The following is a 20,269-nucleotide window of genomic DNA, read 5'->3' as shown; positions in this document are numbered from 1 at the left end:
CAGCAAGACTCTAAGGTAAGGGAGAACCTGAGCAGAGTTTTAAATTAGTTACTTATTATTACTCTCTCTCATCCTTTCCCCTTCATTATAGCACTTATCGTGCAACCATTACCAGCAGCCACGTGAGCTTCCCACATGCAGGTCATTTCTGCTCATGCAAATGAATGTAAAACGTTCATTTCTGATCTGCTAACATTCAAAAACTACTTTGCACTTGGTTTATGCAGCTGTGAATGATGACACATAATGCTACAGCCTGCAAATCCAGGGCCCATGTGCTGAGGAGGGTTCCACTTGCAGCTGATTTTTTCCCCCGTGGTTGTAAGTCAGAGTAGTCACAGTGACAGCACAGAGGTTAATAATGATTTAGCACACACTCACTGCACTGAATCATTACTCCTTGTCTGCCTCTCTCTATTGTGGATTGAAGACTTTTGATCAATAGTGGCAGCATGCAAAACCTCATAAAAATTGTTCATTTCCTAGAATCTGTTTTCATGCTTAGGCTTTTTATATCTATAACTGAGGGGGTAATGTTTCACATCTCTCTCTGTGCACAACAGAAATGCCCCAAAATTAGTATTCACCTCTGCTGCACTCCCAAATTCTAAACTGTCATAGAAGAGGAGCTTTTAGGACCCAGGAACCTGACTCTAATGAGAGAGCTTCAAGGCAGGAAAAGATCCTACCTGTGAAGTTTCAGCCAGGGCGTGAGAGGGTTAAGTGCTTACTGTATGTTGCTTTTTAGTTGATTAATTTAAGCCAGGACTATGCACCTGGTACTGAAACTGCAAACTGAAGGTTCTCTGTAAGATCTGGAAACAGCAACAGGCTTGCTTCCATAAATAATACTGAAAGTTAAACAGTGATTTCACAAGGTCCAGGACATAGTATAAATAAGAAAGCAGAAATATCCAGGAAATCCTTGGTTAACAAATGTTTTGTTTTAAACATTATATGCTTTTCTTGATCTCTGAGAATCATCTTCACAGCAGACACTAAACTGAGAGAAGTAAAAATAAAAATTTTCTCTGACCTGAGCAAGATATTTTGTCATACTGAAGGCAGAGTTTGTTCTCAAGCTTTTCAGGGCTAATCCAAAAGCTCACAGACCTGGCAAAAGGTAAGAAAGCAATGAAACACTCTATTGATGACACCAAGCTTGTGTCAAAAAGTCTAAAATGCCATATGCTGACACCAAACACTATAGCCTTCAGGAACTGCAGGAATTGAACAATCCCAAAGGATGTTTTAGGCATGTTGGGCCAAATTCAGCCAGGAGGTAACTTCATCGATTTGACTAAATTTATTCCCAAGGGAATTTGGTCCTTTTTGTTGTGGCCAAAATGCCACAAGAGTTTTAAACTGAGCATCTGTTCAAAAGTTATGATTCCTGTTTTTAAAGAAATAATTTTAAACAACATCCAGTTATTTCAGGTAAGCACAGGTACTACTCCACAACATTGATCCTGCTGTTTCAGCTTTGGCTTCTAGACCAAGCGGGGTTGTTGAGGAGTGAAAAGAAGGGAAACGGGAGCAATTTGGAGAAAGTTTTTCCACTTACAGTGTACACCATTGGCTGTTTTTATGCTCTGATTGTCCTCAGGCCACCCCATTCTAGATTCAGGACCTGTTTCAGTCACAAGTGTTCCTGTTCTGTCTAAAGCATCATCTCTGTCTGGTATTTATTACACAGTCCAGTGGACTGAACGACCTGTGAATGGGCCAGATGCCAGAGGAAAACAGGCACAGGCTGAGGGCAGCCAAAAACCTGCTGACAGTCATTGAGGAGCTCTGAGGGGTTTTGTCCTGGTTTGCTTTGTTTATGGTTTTTTTCCATCTATGTGGTTTTTGAAAACCACAAACTCTAGTCTGGAAAAGACATATTTTGGCTTTGGACAGGTTTCTATATTCTGTCCAGCCCACTCAGCAGAATATTAACTTCTGCCATATGATTTGTTTTTTCTCTTACGGTCTCCATGGGAAAAAAAAGGTGTTGGAACTGAAGTCCTTGTTTTGTGATGTTTAGGTTTATTATTTCTATGTTTGCATTACATGTAAATGAGGAACTGCATTTGGGAAAGGGTAAGGTATCCATTAGCTCCTGGGAAAGTTCAGGAAACCTGGTGCTTGTTTAGAGCTGGTGTGAAGTGTGGCAGTGGGCAACTGTTCTGTATCAAAGGGGAGGATTTTCCTTATCCTGTCTCAGAGCAGTGGGGAGGCATTTCAGCAGCCATTACAGTAATTTCTGTATCTCAGGAGGCTCAGAGTTGCTGTAGCAACCTTTCCCTAGATAGGAATTTGGCTGGTGAAGCCCCACAGGAATCTGCTCCCGCTCCTGTCTAACCTCTCACATCACCGGTCTCAACTGCCAGGGAGAAACCCCAGCTGTGAATCAGGCAGGGTGAGGGACCCCTTTCCACAGGTTCCTCACAAAACTTTCCCCTAATTCCCGGGATCAGATGCTTTTTGACGATTTCCCACGGAGCCAGAGCTTTGCCATGTGTACAGGGTTCTCTGCCTGAACCTAAACTGTAAAAATGGTCATAGTAAGTTTTGTGCACACAACCAAACCCTTATTCATGCACTTGCAGAAACAAAAACTGAACGTGCAAAAGCAGGTTGAGAGATTGGTGTGGGAAGTTTGACTGGGAGGCAGCAGTAGCTCTGGTGACACAAAAGAAGTATTCTAAAGTCACTAAGGGGATCAGGCAGATGGGAACAGACTTGAGTAGGAAGGAATACAGACAAGGTCCCCAAAGCCTGTTACTTAGATTTGGATAAAAAATGAAGTGTGAAGTTGGTCAGAGCATGAGGGGATGCATCACTGCTAAACCAGTTCCTTCAAGAGTGTGAAATAATTTCTAGAGTAATTAAAGACAGTTTTTTGGCCTTCCAAGCTGCTGTGTGGTTGAGAATAATATTATTATAGATAATTTTGCCCAATGGTTGTAGAGAAAAGACAGTTATTTTAGACTCCTGCCTTTTCTAATTCTACAGATGATTTCTATGGTCAAACCACAACCCTTATGTAAAGCCTAGAGAACAATGATAGTAAAATTATAATTAAAACAAGACTGTGACATAATACATAGTTCAACAAACAAGCTGCCCCATATCTGGTACTTCTGCCAAAAGAAGAAGTTGTGCTCCCACCTTACACTTTGCTCCTGCTTTCCATCCCTTTATCCTCCCTCGCTGTGTGGTTACAGGCACTGGAAAGTCATCCAGGGTAGAAAAAGTTGATTTAAACCAGGTAGTTTCAGAGTTCAGCCCTACAAGCAAGTTCCTACAAGCAAGTGTAGCTGGCAGACGGGGCAGTCACACTGGGAACTGAGCACTGAGCACTGAATGGGGCTGGCTGACCTTTATCCCTGAATTACTTTGCAGGTGAGTGGCTTTTGGAATTCTGCTTCAGGAGCACTGGGCCAGCTTGACTGAGGGACAGCAGAGGGCAGGGGGAGCAGAGCAGGGAACCCACTGCAGTGCCTTAAACCCAGACTGAGCCTGCAGAACCCCCCCCCTCGGTCTTTGGAGGGTTAGTTAAGCAAGCTCAGAGCTTGTCTGACAGCTGCCCGATAAGTCTGGATCTTGCTAGGACTGTGCTGCCTTCTGTCATAACTCAGTTGGAGGAGGAGATGGTATAACTATTGCTTTCCTTTATGTTGTTTAGGGATTATTGCTTTTGAATCAGGACATGTAGGACCAGTTCATTCCTTGGTTTCCTACTCCCAGGTCTGCTTCTGTAATTCACTTGTTAGTCTGCTTAGACTAAAATATCAGTCACGGAGCAGGAACCAAAATTGGTGGTGAGTTGAATTAATATTCTGAGCTGGAGAAGTAGACGGCTGAGGAGCCAACCCACACTCCTTTCTGCCAACTGTGGTGCAGGGCAACTGCTTCTGGAGAGCAGAGGGCTGGGGAAATTAAATGTGAGCCTGTCCAGCAAGGATCACCGAAGGGAGCTGTGGAGGACTCTGGGTTCTTGTTGTATCAGAGATGCACCAGCTTAACCAAATAGATCCTGAGTCTGTGGGGTTAAATCAGGTTGAATCTCTAATGCTTATGCAAGATTTAACTCTTGTAGATACTATTTTAAGTTGTACAGACAGGTCAGTAAATACAACCAACTGTGAAAAATCTAGTTAAAAAATGTTTGATTTGTGTATGAATGGGATGATTTTCACTGGTTTAAAGCACAGGTAAAGCAGGGTGAATTCCATGAGAAGGCAATCTCTGGCTCAGATTTTTTATTTTTTTTTTTAAAACAAATACCTTACAGTTTGAAGCACTTTATAATTCTGCAAAGAAGAAGATCCATCCTGGCAGGTTTCTTGGGCTGCAGAGAGCTGTTAGGCCTGAGAGAGAAAATGGGCCCATGTATGGTTATATCAGCTGAACGTGTCGCTGAGTGGCAGCAAGGAAGGCGAGTGGGCTTTGCAAAGCTGAGTGATCTCTGTGCTCTAGCAAAGGAATCAAAACTGAATATGGACTGTGCCCTAGTTAGACTCACTCTAACTATCCAAAGCTGTGTGTCATTTCGTGCAATTTGGGCTGCAGCCTGGACTCTGTTTCGGGGGTGTGTGTGTATGTTTTTTACTGCATATTTTTAAGAAAGCGCCCAGTTCTGAGGAATCTATTCCCAGCTAAAGCATACAAGCTCTGGAAAGGTCAGAGAGAGGCATCTCTAGCTTTGGTAAATAAACAAATCTCCTCTCTGTGGCTGGGATGTTGTATTAATAGCAGTAGATTTGGTTTCGCATTGTGGAGCTCCTCCTGTTTCATTGCTATTGAAGATAAGAGAACACAAAATGTTCTGTCACCCTCCCTATGAGAAAACAAGCCAACAGGCAGAGACTATTACATATTTAAAGATATTACTGAGGCAAAGACTTGGAGGACACAAACATTCAGGTTTATATTCAGTAACTACTGGATACCATCAGTGGCACACCAGTAACTCAGCATTAGTTAAAGCCTTACATGAAAGAGTTTGCAAGACAAAGTCACTGCATTAGAAATAACCTAAAAATAAGGCTTGAGCCTTAAATTTTCCCTTTTGCATTTTTCTCAGTGATTCAGCTGCAGCAAAAAACTAACAGGTCTTTTCTGCTTCCTAACCTAGGCACCAGTCTGCTACAACCAGGTTTACTTCAGCTTGCAACCTGGAGTTATTCCTTCATTGCAGGATACTGGGATTGAAAAAGTTTCTCCAAACAGTTCCTCAGAGGAAAAGATTTCTTGTGAAATTGTAAAACCCTCTAACTTGGCAGCAAGCATGTGTAAAATAAATTAGCTGAGCTGTACCCTGGAGCTTCTCTGCACAAGTAATTTGGGAATAATTAATTCAAAAATTTCACATGTAGCATATTTTACTTTGGAATATGGGCTCCTGAGTGGAAGGTAGTTCTAGCCTAGTGGATAAGAAGCGTGATGGGAAGAAATTAATAATTTATCCTTGACTAGTTAACAGATATGACACAAAGTATTGTGTCAACTTTTCCAACACTGGTCACCTATTACATGAGCTAATTAATACATTCTCGGGATATACCTCTTGTCCTTAGTGGCTCCTGTTGGGCATAATTCCAAGAAGGAGAATGTCTTCTCTTCTGCAAATAAGCATCTTCTGTTGGAGAGCAGATTGCTGGAGATAAGTAAAAATAAACACGAACCAAATCAGATAATTCTCCTCTGAACAGGATTTTTCCTTGCCCTTGAAATGTCATCACTCCAGGTTTATTTGTTTCCCTGGTGCTCAGGTAGAGTTTGTTCTGAGGGAAGTTCTTCCTGCATGCAGGAGGCATTTTGTAAAGCTACACCTCTACGTGGGATTCATAAACAAACCAAATGGCTCAACAAAAAAAAAATTACATGCAGTGAGATCTTTTTCTCTTGGGATATTTTTACTGCAAGAAAATAAAAAGTATCGGCAGAAGACAGACACTGAAATCACCAAAATTGTTCTCTCTCCAGTCTGACCAATCTGGAATTTGATTTTTGGATGTGGTGCTTGGTCTGGCCCTCAGGTGAAGTCCACCTGTCTGTCTGGGAAAAAGAGTCTCAACTGAGGCTGAGGTGCTGCTTCCATGGAAGTGTTTGTAAGGGAACCCATCTGCTATACTCATTGCATTTTACATAAAAAAGGGATTAATTATTTCTTCCAGATCAGCACATATGCAAATTCCTCTAAAAAATTCAAAAGAAATTCTGGGCAGAGACAATGGACTTCCTTGACAGTTTCTGATGAGTCTTTAAGTTGATTATAAATGTTCAGAGAAAGTAACAATCTTAGCAGTTAGGAATAAAAAAAAGGTAATTGTTCCATATTGTAGCTTCCTTACCATTTGAGAACAACCCCAAATTTAATTCTGCCATCACAGGAATTTTTGGCTGAGTTACATGTGAGAAAAGGTTTCCATTTTGAGCATGAAATTTCTTTTAACTGTGATTTCTGATACAACATATGCCATAGAAATGAGGAAAAAAACCCTACAGTTACTGTGAGGGCCTTCTGATCCTTCTGAGGGATATTGTGTGCCTTGGTGTGTCAGTGTTTGAAAGGATTTCATCTCAATGGTTTTGGGAAGGAATGAGTTTTATTTGTACCTGATACCAACAAGGTTTTCTTTTTCAAACAGATTTAATAGTTATCGGAGCGGTGCTGTGAATAAGTGATTCTCAATAAAATTAAAAGTTTTGCATGCAACATTTTTCATCTAATTACATCATAAGCTACTAAAATTGAAATATTTATTTTTATTTTAAGAGATATAGTTGTGGAATTTCAAAGCCATATGTAATGACTACATTTATGTACTGAAAAAGTAGCACTAGAAACAGTGTCCCAATTTGAATTATCTCAAGAATATAATGTTCTTGAAAGGCAACAGATATTAAACACCCAGTACATGAGAATAATTGGGAAATTCATTCTTTTGTAACTTCAGTATTTATCCAGCTTTTTGGCTTTCTGAAAATGGATTAGTGTAAAGAATGTCTTTGCAGCTGAACTTCTGGGTGGTGATTTTGGCAGATCAAACCCAATATTAAGAACTTAAAATTGTTTGAACAGCACCTGAATTTTCCTGCAAGGTATAATAAAAGGCAGCAAGCAGGGCCCCAACTGTATTAGCAAGAATATAATACTATATAATTGCTGTTCTGCTTGACAAGGTCATAATCTGGTTTCTGATTACATGTTAACGGCAGCAAATTAAGATACTTCCAAGAAGATGAAGGCCTAACATGATTATTTTAGTATTGCAGATATTTTTGTTTAAAATTCCTCTTTTCTTTCAGAAAGAAGGCTGTTCTCTGAGCTACTGGAGCACAAGGGCAGCTCAGGCCACCCCAAACCTCGGGAGATCGATGGTGTCAGCAGCTGATGATCTAATTCGGGATTATTTGGGTCAGACTCTTTTATCCCAGGTAGATGTGACTTGATTGACTCAAAAGAGGTTAGTTCATTCAGTTCAGAGGGGTTATGGAATGAGAAAAGTCTAATAATTCCTATAAGCAAACATTTTTATTTTGCATGGCATTTTTAGGATATTGCATGGATTGCTGGCAGTTATGCATTTATTATTACATTTGTATTAGTTATGTGTATTGCTCGAGATGAAAGCATTTACTCAGAAAAACAATATTACAAATGTTTCCTTTGCAACTTATCTTTTTAGTTTTGCAAAGGCAAATACCTAAACGAGACTGGCACAGTGTGCAATCATTCCTGTGCTCATACCTTAAGCTGACCATAAACAAGACACATGATGATAATATTATTACATTTTTTTTAAATTTATTTTTTAATTACATATCTTAACTTTTCATTGCTTAAGAGACTGAAAAATGTTGTCTACTTGAATTACATAATAACCCATAACTGGATTCCAGTGTCTTGGAGTTTTTCACCGTTTCTTGCATAAGCATTTTTATAACCTCCTCACTCTTGTATTTTACCTCATATTATCAATATACAGACCATGTACAATGTGTCTGGAAATTATTGTAGCACTAAACAAAAATCATGAAGTCCTGCCTTAAGAAGAGCAAGGCTCAGTGTAAATGATGGGGTGCACTGATCAGGGCAGTCTGATTTCTCTTTGCTTGCTCCAAAATCAGAAGGGATCTGTCCCTTTCCAAGACATGACATCAGGAAAGCAACTTAGGCTGATTTATACCATCGAGTAGGCGACAGATTTCCAGAACTTTATGTTCTGGCTTAACAGATGTGTATGTTCTGTGAGGGGAGGACAATGAGTTTATGGAGAAAAAAGCATTCCCTGGAAAATCAAAAGCCCAGGTGATCCTCTTGCACCTTTGTATTCCATTTTTTTAGACACACAAAGGAGAGGAACATGACCCCTCTGACAGAGTTAACGAGAAGTTATGAGCATTAATTTCCTGCCTCCCAGCACTGGTTGCCTGGTAAGCATTTCTTAAGTGATAAAATTTCTATCTTGTTTTCTGCTGATAACTTTGTGATCACTCAACATCCCATTAGGGGAGCAGGTTTTGATGGAAGGGAAGATTTCACCTTGGCTTATGAGCTTTTTAATAAAACAGTTGTTACTTTCCTAATTTGTCTCCAGACTGTCTTGAGCTGATGCCTGAAGCACATTGAGGACAAAAGGAGCTGCAGACAGAGGTACAGCTCTGCAAAGCATTTTCTTTGAGTGGGAAGGCAGATTAGGAAGCTCCAGCCCTTGTTCCCTGTGTCCCTTGCTCCCAGCTCCCTACCTGCTGCTCTCCACCCCTTCAGTTGTGCTTTCACAGTAATTTTGTGGCTATAAACTGAGCAACTGAGTTAATAATCATCTTTCACCAGGATATTGTGATAAGCCTGGCTGTGCAGCCCCACAGAGTTGTGCCAGCACGAATGAAAAAACCGTTGTCACCGTAGTGCCAGGCTGGTTCAGACCGAGGTGCCACAGAGCAGGGCAGTCCCACCTCTTCCCCTGGCTACCACTTGGGTTTTCCTGACTATTCAGTACCACAGAATGTGTGAGTGTGTGCCAAGTAACAACTCCAGCTAAAAGCAGAGTTCTCACTGCTATTTTACTGGAGGGATTTTGGCTTTGAAGAAGCTTTGGCTTAAGTTCCATACAGTCTATGCAGCACCCTGGATTTAAGAAGCTCCATCTAAATTTTTTTTTTTTTTTGGCCTTCTTTTAGATTCCAGGTGTGAATTATTGCTGGATTTAATCTCCTGGAAACCTGCATCCTCATTGTATTCAGGGAGCAACCACAGTAAGTGCAGTAAGAGGGCAGGCTTAATCCATGCTCCCTTAGTGTGTGCTTTTCCTGCAGCCAATAATCACCCCCAGCTTAATTAGCTAATGTTGTGTTTGGGGATTCAATATTTATGCATCAGTGAAGCAATAACATTGCAAACCACTCTATTTGTTGAACGCCCTTTTATAAAAATTGGATGTACCCACATAGATTGTTTCAAACAAAGATAAATTGCACCAGAATGATGTATTTGCAGGTAAAATTGGCTCTGATTCAGATGCTGTATCAAAGAAAAATTCCCTTATTATGAAACTCCAGTATCCTTGTCTTTTCTTGGAGGATAAATACTGTAAACATTGCTGAGCCTGTGATGAGGAGTTAATCTAATTCTAATGGAACTACTCAATAACAGGCTGTACATCTTCGAAGTAAGAAGAATATCTCCATCAAAGAATTTTGAGTTGGTTTTACTTTTTTTGTGCTGACTAAAGAACCTGGTTTTGCTATTTTCTTTTTTCCCCAAAAGTCTAAATTTTCTTTTGAAAATTTTAACTTTGCATTATAAAGTTGTGAGGCTTTTTAAAACATGATTTTCTAGGTTTTTAAATGAAATTATGTGAACATTTAAATTTTTTTCTTCTGTCAAGACTGAATGTTTTTCATAGGGAAAATGTTTTTACTCCCCTGTGGTATATCTTTGTATCAACAGAAGTTTTTGTTTAAGGCCAAATTTATCAGACTAAATAGGAGCTTTCACCACTGACTGGGTTATTCATTAACTGAGGTTACCCTGGAGTTGTTCTCATATATAAAAACAAAATTTAGTGCTCAGTGATAAATCTACTGCCCTTCTATTTGAGGTCTAATCCAGCCAATTCCAGCACTCTGAGGACAGACAAGCAGAAGCAGCAGCTTTGTCTGCAGCTGCCTGGGGCAATAAACCAGAAGCCCAAACTCTCTCATCCCTTGCCATGCTCCAAGCCAGCCACTTTTTCTCTTGTAGGCCTTTCCCCTTCATGCATCTTTACAGTTTTTGAAGACAACATTGAATAATATTCAAATAATATAATATTCAAAATCTCTTTGTTTCCTCTGATGTTTAAGAAAAAATTGAATTTCCAGTTATTTCAGCTCAAGGTTATATAATTAATGTTTCAGCTGCAGCACAAAGGAGACAATTGTAAAAAAACTGAAATGTGCAGAGAACAGGCCCACAAATAAGAGGCTGCCCAGAGTGTTGTGTCCTGGTTTCTAAGTGAGACCTTGTGAGACTTTGTGTGTACACTTGCATGTACATCCACTCACACAGGGCTTCTCTGTAGGACTGCTTCTCCTGATCTTATCTCCCTGGGATTATAAAAAGATCTCAGGGCAGGAGAAAAATCTCACATTTCATTTCGCTGACTCCATTAGCTCGATGAAGGTGCTCATGATGCTTTCTGTGTTTGAAATTCCTCGTTAGAGGATGATTAAAAACTCCTTCGGGAGTTGTCTCTATGCTTGTCTGTGTCATATTTGTTTGTTTGTATCTGCTACGACCTTTCCAGTGAATTATCACATCGCAAAGGTACAGACATTGTACTCCTGAATTACTTTTTAGGCAGTGGCAGGGGCAGCTGAGGACACTCAGAGCGAGGACTGACCGGGAAATTCGGTGACGTTTGCATGTCATTCCTTTATGTCCCAACACTCCAAACCTCAGGGTTTGGATGAGGGTTTGGGGGTCTGAACAACCATACTCAGGACCAGAATCAGGAGGTTTCTCAGGGAGATCAGCCTGGGAATCCTGGGAATGCCCCAAGACCACAGCACAGAGACAAGGGCTGGTTTTGCTTCTGTTTCGTTCCATTGTGGGGTTTGTTCATCTAGAAAATAACATAAATAGCAGCAACTTGTTGATCTGGCTCCATGGCCAACAGACTTACTGAGAGTTGTTTGTCAATTATTTTGAGATTCTCTGATGAAAGTTGCTAAAGCAAATAGTTTATTTTATCCTGATTTGTGCATATGGTAATGCAGTCACACAGGCTCCCAGGATCAGAGTCGCTTCTCTTAAGCTGTCCACAAATACTTTACATGACAACGCCATAAAATCAGGGAACTGGATAGTCTGCAGTTAGAATTTGAGCCATCAGTCACAGTCAGGGTGTAACAGAGCTTTAAAAATGTGCATTGACACCGACTGTGATCAAAGTCATATAAACAATATACTTCCAAGCAGTGTATTTACATATGCCACTGTCAGATAGATTGCACTGGCATGTCTAGATTTAGTTTCCACATTAGTTCTTGGATTTGATCGTTAAGTAACAGTGGACAACATTATGATTGAAGAGAGTAAATACTGTGCAGGGGAAATGACCAGAACACTTACTCTGTCAATTCTCCTTTTATTCCCAGCAGTGAAACTGCATTATCATTGCCACAAACTAATCCCATTTTGTTCCAGAGTGCAGGATGTCTGTAACAGAGCAATACAAATGAATTAAAATATATTGATTGTATAGAAAATTAAGTGCAAACTATTTAAAACATCTTAAGTGATTAGATGCAATAAAGTGTTACAGACACGATTGCACAGCTGGCAAACCCAAGTGAGGAGAAAACAATCCCCTGCTCCCAATGAGAGAACCTGGCTCCCAACCTTGGCTTTTCCACTGGGAGCCTCACAAACACTGTTTGTGCCGTGAGGGGACAGGTGTCAGCCCCATCCCAGCATTGCCACTCCTCATTTAGACTTTACATCAAGTCTGTGTGAGCTCTGCTTTGAAATCTCATTTTTCGTGTTTATAAGCAAAGACAAACCCCTGTTTATTAGCTCTGGTTCTAGAGGAGCAAAGGTGTTACATAAAGGGCCGCTGATATTTTGGATTACACAACATTTTTAAGGGACATGTGATACGTCACAGACTATTTATATGTACATTTGAAAGTAACTCTTGATTATCTAAAGTCATTTTTATCCTAAACAGATCAACACTGCTGAGAACGTACAGAAAAACAATTCTGCAATGGCACAAAATAAAACTACCCTGTTTGTGGGTACACAAAAGGATTCAGGAGTATAATTTTACTCTCTTAGACCAAATGAAGTCCTAAATTGGAAAAGCAGCTCTGTCCAAGGTCGCCTCTGCTGTTTCCAAAAATATCTCGAAACAAACGCAAGAGGGGCACTTTGTTGGGTGTTATCTGGACATATATAGTTTCAATCAAATTCTTCAACAAGTGTCAGAGTAAAAGTCCAACGTTCGTCTGACACTGCCAAGTCACCAGCAAGTGAATCCCCTCAAAGGCTGAAAATAAATTTGATACCAGAATGAAGAAAAAGGTTGAAAATAAATTTAATAACGGAATTAAGAATCATGGGATGTTTTCTTTAAAGCCACGGTAATTTGGGATGGAATTGTAAACACCTTTTAGATATTTCATAAAAGGATTGTCTAATTCTTTCCACAACACGGGGTGAAGTGTTACAAGGTTGTACTAGTGATCCCAGGAAAATATTTATAGTGCTTTTTCCAGTATATGAGTTCCCTCTTTCCCTCTCAGCGTGTTTTACGATCAACCTTCGCTTCAATTAAACCAACAAGCAGAAAAGAACCTTCACAGGATGAGATTTTAAATGGATGCATTTCCCATACAAATGATTGTAGAATACAGAGTACAAGTGATTGAAGTAGAGATAGTAAATAAAAACCACAAAAGGAACAGCACAACAGTAAGAGCCCACTCGGAGTGAGCCACGCTCCATCTCGGTGTTCAAATCCAGATTGCTCTCTAGTTCTGAGCTGTGGGAGATGTTTTCTGAAGGAGATTTAATGTCAGGATGATGCTGTCCCTGCCCATGAAATAATAAAAGCCCAATTTTCCTCACTACCCTGGGAACATCACCTGGATCTCTCCTGCTCCCTGGCTTGTGCAGCACCTGAGCAGAGCCCACGTGGAGGAGAGAAACCCTTTGGGACAGGAGATGTAACGTGGATGTAAAATACTAGTGGAACAGGTTGTCTGTGGGTGACTTTCAGTGTTCTCATGGCTCTGTTTGCTTTTTAACGTGCTATAAAAACACTTCAGGCTTTAAGCACAAAATGAGGGAGATGGGGACAATGTTTTATAAATACTTTAAAAACCTCCACGTTTCTAATGCTGCAGTTCCCAGAATGCTGGTTTAGAGCACTGCATCACTTTAATAGCAGTTGGTAAGCAAAATGTATAATTTTAATGTGTTTCTTAAATTTTAAATTTACCCATTTTTTAGAACCCCAAATTAATCAGCCCTTTTTGCTTTTTTACTGATAATTCTTTTTTAGTGGTAATTCTTCACTAATGGCTCTAAGATTTCTGTGATAATTGCAAAGAAAGGTCTAAACACCAGTTTACTCACCAGAAAATGCTGCAATAGTGTAAACCAAGTAAACTGCTGAATTATTCTTATTTTATAACCTTAGAGTTTCAACTGCTATTTAAAAAGCTGTAATCTAGTTTAAAAACCCCAAACATTAAACTCCTACAAATTTTAATTGCATAAAATCTTAATGGATTTTATTTTTTGGCTTTTTTTTTTCAGTATGAACTAGTTGTAAAATTTATAAAGAAATTGGGAGATTATTTCCTTCATTATTTCCCTCACCTGCTGATTATTTGTATGTGATATATGTCTTTATGGTTTTGTTGTTGTTGCTTCCTAAGTGCAAAGTATATTTTCTATTGCATTCCAGGAAAAATAAGGGAAAGAGAAAGAAATTCATCTTTGAAAACTGGTAAGATCCCATTTTCCATATTTCTATCAACTGCATTTTTCCTGGTATTAGCAAAAAGTGCAGGATTTGGCTTTATCCTGTTTCAAGAATAGACCTAATTAAGTGCTTATTGTATAAAGGAGTGAGTTTAGAACTTGCAATAAAATTTAGAAGCTTAAAATGACATGTTATTGTGTAATAAGAGACTGAACTGAAGCAGGAAAATAGACATTGGCTGGAGAAGATCCATTTGCAGAAAAAGAACTCCAGTTCCTGGCATTCAGCAAATGCTGCTTGTTGGTATCCTAATTAGCAAAACCATATTTTTTAATAACTTTACAGAATGGAAGTGCAAAAAAGAAAAGGTAAAAAATGCACTTTTTTATAACAAATTTAAATAATACCTTTAAATACAAAGTAAAGAATACAGTTTTATTCTAATGATAAACACTATAAATACTTCAGCACTGGATTTGTGCAACAGCCTCTCATGGCTGTCTACTAAAAATCAAACTATATTGCTCAGGACTTGTTATTTGAATTGTTTGTGCTGGGAAAAACCTCCACAAACACTTAATTTTTGTTATAAATCAGAATGTGTCTAGTGGAACGTTGATTTGTGTTGGGGGGAAATCGTTATTTTAGATAATTACCGTGATTTTTGTTCTCTGTGTGCTATAAATCAGGTGCTGGCCCTTTAATTCCTGCTTGTTCTGTCAGGATGAAGAACACGGAGCTAAATCCAGCAGACCTTATTTTGGCAAAACTCCCACTGAAGTCGGAGAGGGTTTTGTCAAAGTAAGGCTGGTGTGGTTTGTCTCACAGTTCCTGAGGATTATTTGGAACATGTTTGCTCCCTCTCCAAACCCCCAGAGCTCCTCACCCGGGGTGACATCACCAGGGAGCAGCCTGGAAACTGGAATCATGAAAATCAATGTCATGCAATTGTGAAAAATACCCTTTTCACCCACTGACCTTGGGATAACACGGATTGCCTCAGGAATTTGGAGGCTGCCACTGTGAAACTACTGCTACAGAAACAGACACTGGGAATTTGGAGAACCCATTTTAAATTCATGCTGAGAATTTAAAGGACTCTTGAAACAAGCTGGAAATAGGTCAAATACTGATTGTGAGAGAACAACTACCCACATGGGTGTTGCCCAGAAAGGTGGGACCCTGTGATAAAGCTGTTGATTTGTGCAATGCTTCCTCACTGGAACACCAGCAAGTCCACGGGAATGTCGACCCTGTCTCCATTCCAGGTTGCACAAGAGAGAGGCAGGTGAAGAGTTAATTGTGTTCCCTCAGTGGAAAACTACGCTGGGAGTGATAACACCAGGAACACACAGGTTTGATTTTTTGAAGTCTGAGCAAATGCAGGGCCAGAGAGAGAACCCAGATCCACCAAGGACCAGCGTCTCCTCATCCCCAGGCAAGGTGACAGAATAACAGTGTCCCAGAATCACAGAATATTCTGAGTTGGAAGGGCCCGCAAGGGTCACCGAGTCAAACTCTTCAGTGAATGTGTCCCCGCCTTTCTCCCAAAGGGACACACCTTCCAGGTGACAGTGCTCCACCCTCCATGTCTTTCAGTCAATCACCCCCTGCCTCCATGTGGGAGCTGACTCCAGGCTGGCCAAGCACTGCCAGAGAGCTGATTTAGGAACTGGACTGGCACTGCCAAATGGATCTGCATCGATGGCTCGCTGGGCACAGCCAGGGAGCTTTCACTGCCGTCCTTCAGGGCCAGGCATGAAATACTGATACAAGGAGAAGCAGCTCTGAACTGCATTTCCAGTTCCTGAACCAGCAAGTCACCAGGAGAACAGATTCCATATTGATTATTGGGTAGTAAAGTGTCCCTGCTGGTTAATCACAAAGTCCTCATCATGAGGACATTTCCAGGCACGGAGCTGCTGCTGAACACTTCTGCTGCTCTGTGTTTTGGAACGGTGAGCAGCATCACACCGCTCACAGTAGGGAAGTCTTATCAAGAAAGCTCTGGAAACTGGTGCATTTAAACACAATAAATGCAAAAGAAGGGCCTAACTTTTATGATTGTGGGCAACTATATGCATGTGACAACCTGAGCAGTAATATCCATGGGAGTGAAGAGACAGAAACAAGTAATCCTAGATTTGGGTTAGCTAAGGAAGTATAAGAACATTTATTTTAGTTATTGTAGTTCAAATGGAAATAAAATGGTACCACTAATATAACCCAAATGCTGTGGTACCCAGATGGTAAATGACTGCTCCTGTCAGAGGGTGGATGTGGTGTTTTCTCATGCCTGGAACTATTTTATCTCTCAGGTCTATGTGGAACTTGCTGTAGCTCCAAGAACAGCTGAAATCAACATCACTAAATCCCCCAAAGCTGCAGAATATTACAGCAGTTTTATAGCTGGGTTGCTTCCTCCTCCAGTTCTGGGTAAGGACAAGGAGAAGCCTTTGGAAACAAAGTGAGCTGCTGCTCATGTGACTGCTCAGATCACTGTTCCAACCAGCAGAAATTTGGTAAGTGCTGCAGCCCCGAATTTGCCCCCACACACTTTTGATTTATTTGGACCTTCCCAAGGGGAAGGCAGGTATTTTGCCATATGGGATGTTTAATTTTATAAACCAGCCAGGCTATTAATAATCAGAAAGTAAAAAAAAAATGAGAAGTTAGCTTTTTGTTGCAAGATAGGAACATAAAACTGTGAAATTCAAAGATTTCTGAATGCTCCCACCTGTGTGGAAAAGCCAGTGAACAGAATCCATTAAAGCTGCATTTATTAAATGTCCACTTGTATAAAAAGCTAAAAATAGCATTTGAGTTTTTCCAATTTTCTTTTGATAACAGTTATTATGATTTTCTGCTTCATCTCAGAAAGTCATTTTGCTGCTGCTGCTGCAGTGTATCATCTGTGTGCCCTTTCTTGGTGCAGCACAAATGACAGAGCACTAATCAGATCAGAACAACAATCACGTCATCTTTGAGTAACTAGCAATAAACTGTTTTTACAAGGGAGAAAGATGAACTATTCTTAGTTTCTCTGAACAGAAAAATAGAAAATGATTGTACTCAATCTTACTCCACATCATTGCCATGAATTTCAAAGGCATTGCTTTTTCCTGGGCAGCAGGCTAATCCCTGTCATACATCTTTGTGTAAATGGTCCAGTCAAATAGGATTTTTAAGGTTTTGTTAAAAGTTTTGACTTAAAGTCTAAGAAATCCCCTTTCTCCCTGCCCTGTCTAGTGACTCTGAACCAGAGGCTGATTCCTAAGTAACCTAAATGCCCATTTTTGGTGATTATCCCACGTTTTCAGCATGTCTCATATCTACTTGTCTGCATTCTTTTACTGTTGCTGTCAAGCCTTCTGCAAACCCCTCCATTAGAAGTCCAGGAATGGGATTGTCATGACTTTCTCCAGCTCAGCAGCCCTGATGAGCCAGGCAGGTGCCATGTGGTGATCCTGGAACAGGGCAGGCAGGTACAAAGCCTGTCCTGGGATCCATGGATCTGACTCCACTCCTTGTGAACCCTTTGGGGGCATCTGAAATAAATGTCATTAAATGAGCCATTCAAACCTCTTTTTCCTGTGGCCCAGCCCCTAACAATTTCCTTCTTTCACCTAAGAAATGTGAAAAAGAAGAATACCACACAGTCACAATGTAGTTTTGCCAGCTTTTATTTTAGTCCTGTTAACAAATGTATTTAATGCAAAGACAAACTAGGAACTCTATAATTACCATACTCTCTCTGGATATAGAAACCAGCAGAAGATCTCGCAGTTAGGTATCAAAGAAAGCAAAAATATTTTTTTTATATCCTGAAAAGACATCCTACTTCAGGCAAGAAAAACTATAAAAAACCCCACCAACCTATCTAGAAATCCAGCAAGCCAAAAGAGAGGGAGGAGATGACCCTCTTTGGGTGTGTAATCCCTTTGGAACCACCCTGTGCACACAAAGCAGCTCAAAACATCCTCACAGGGGAAAGATTTAGTTGACCTCCGTTTTTCACATGGGCTGCTCAGAAAAAAGTAAAATAAAGGAGGTAAATGTGCAAGAAAAATGCTTCTGTTAAAATCAACAACAAAAGATAATGGAAAAAGCTCAGAATCCAAGTGATTGTTCTCCAAAGCGACTCCTGACGCTGCAGCAATGAAGTGTCTCCTGGAAGCACAATCAGCTGAACTGAACCGTGCAAGGGAAGTATGACCAGGAAAGTCTGAGCAGGGCTGTGAGGCCAGGGCTGTGCAGCTCCTGCAGTCACACTGCATGGAGAAGGACAATAGGGAAGGAGAGGGCCAAGCCAGGAGGGCCACAATTATACAATATCAAGCCCCAGGCCTTGTGAAAATGTAACCTTAGCGATAGAGAATGAGAGGCAGAGCAATTACGTATGTTTTCCCTGACCCTAGAGAAGGATTTGTTTCTCTTTGATCTCTCTGCAGATGCCCTTCCCAGCCTCATAAACCATGGATTTACGAGGAGCTTCACCCCAGTGCAGCTCTTCCAACAGACCTTCCAACCACAGCACGTGGTCACTGAAACAGTGGAGGAGAAGCTTCACAGACGGGTCTGTTGCTCTCTTTGTTTATCCACCAAAACCAAATACTGTACAAAAATTGTAGAACTGATGAAAGCAACAGGATTTAGTAAGATTTTTCCGTTCAGAAGCCAACACAGCCACTTCATGTAGGTATTGGGAGGAAGAATTCATAACACAAGCCTGTCTTTACCTCCTTCCTGAATGACCTGACCAATGGCTGCTTGATTTTGTTGTTTCTGAAAACATTCTCTTTTACATTCCATTAACTGCTCAAAGTCCTGCCACATTTTCCTTTGCTTCATATTTGGCCCGTGGCTTTCCCGTACAACCTTCTGCTTCTCTCGTAATTTCTGTTAAAAATACAAAAACATTAGATTTCTGGAAGAGTTCTACGCCACAAGAATTGCTCACGCAGCTTGGAATGACAGAGATTTTTATATGCTACTGAGATATTGTTTTGTTCAAGTTGATAACGCTCCTTGCAAGTGCTAAATGCATTCACACCTGGGACTCAGATCTTTGTACAGATTGACAACTCTTTCCATGGTTTTTAACTGTCTAAATATTAGTCTTATCTATTTGAGAACTTATGCTAAAAATCTGAGATCATTTCCACACAGAGCTCTTGCAGTATCAAGGTGCAACGTGCAATAGATTCCTATAATGATATTATAACATGAAATCAATGTTTTACAATTAAACCCACTCCTGATTATTAATAGTGGCAGCCCAAACCTGTAAACCCCCCCAAACTGACTCAGAAAAGGAAATTAATAATAGCTGTTTGGTGTGACCTGCTAAGCCCAACCTTGTCCATGCTGATCTGAGCTTCAGACAAGATTAAAACTGGACAACTGGTTTTGTCTAAGGCAGATGATCCCCTGGCCTTTAACAACAGTGATAAGGTTGACAGGCTCAGAATTTATTGTCTTCAACAGGTTGCTTTATATACAACAGAAAATCTGAGTTGGCACAGTTCGTTATGCCCGTGTTTCAGTTTCTTATCCAAATGGTTTTCAGGGAATGTGCTGTCACATTGAGCTGTTTGACATCTTTTACAGCAGCTCATGCTATTCCCTGCAGGAAATCAAGCCCTGAGGAGTGAGCAGGATCCCTTTCCAGGGTATTAGTTACCAATGCCAGCAGTGATGGAATTTTCTTTGTAGGCTGCAACATGCTTTTTATAAAAGACTGACCACAGCCTTTGGGAATAAACTCCACAAAAATATGAACTGTCCAATGTTTGTAGGAGGTAAAAGCCTCATTCTCACCTTCCCAAGGTTTTCTTGTTCAAGGATCATCCGTGTATACTGTTCTCTAAAGGAAATATAAAACGATTTTATCATGATTTGGTTCTACGTAACAGGACAGAATAATAATTGCAAACATGGAAAAGGATGGAAGTATTGGGAGGTTCATAGCACGAAGAAACCTTTTTGTTATTGGACAACACATCCCTTGACATCAAGGATCAGGTCTCTTTGTCTCAGCTGTGCAGTTGGGAAAAGTGACACTGGATAAGATCTCTTACATTTTTGAAGCAGACACGATTACTCCTCCTTCCAGCTTGAAGGCAACAGTGAGATCCTCCAGATAAGACGTACCTGATCCCTGTCATAATGCATTTACCCTGGTGATATCCTGAGGTGAACCACGGCGAGCGTCAGAGTTCACAGATCCACAGCCCTTAATTGCTGGGAATGCAGCGTTGGAATGAGTGGGAAAGTACAGGAATGAAGGGGAATAG

General features: G+C 40.5%; 1 protein-coding gene across 2 annotated transcripts in view; it reads right to left on the bottom strand.

Moving 5' to 3' along the window:
* Positions 1 to 11,651: 11,651 nt before the first annotated feature.
* The window catches only part of IFT81 (intraflagellar transport 81), a 45,342-nt gene continuing 36,724 nt past the window's right edge, over positions 11,652 to 20,269 (bottom strand). Inside the window, exons 17-19 of one of the 2 annotated variants that reach the window (XM_032705708.1) lie at positions 19,794 to 19,839; positions 18,713 to 18,872; positions 11,652 to 11,698 (exon numbers count right to left, since the gene is read on the bottom strand). In XM_032705708.1, coding sequence (XP_032561599.1) covers positions 11,667 to 11,698; positions 18,713 to 18,872; positions 19,794 to 19,839 — 238 coding nt within the window. In that variant the 3' untranslated portion in view covers positions 11,652 to 11,666. Of the gene's footprint in view, positions 11,699 to 17,640; positions 18,873 to 19,793; positions 19,840 to 20,269 lie in introns of those variants that run through there. The other variant, XM_032705709.1, reaches the window with a different exon arrangement.

This window comes from Chiroxiphia lanceolata, chromosome 18, assembly GCF_009829145.1.
Source record: "Chiroxiphia lanceolata isolate bChiLan1 chromosome 18, bChiLan1.pri, whole genome shotgun sequence".
In the NCBI taxonomy this organism is placed as follows: Eukaryota; Metazoa; Chordata; class Aves; order Passeriformes; family Pipridae; genus Chiroxiphia; species Chiroxiphia lanceolata.
Note: the sequence above shows the minus strand (reverse complement) of the source record. Positions and strands in the feature narration are given on the sequence as shown.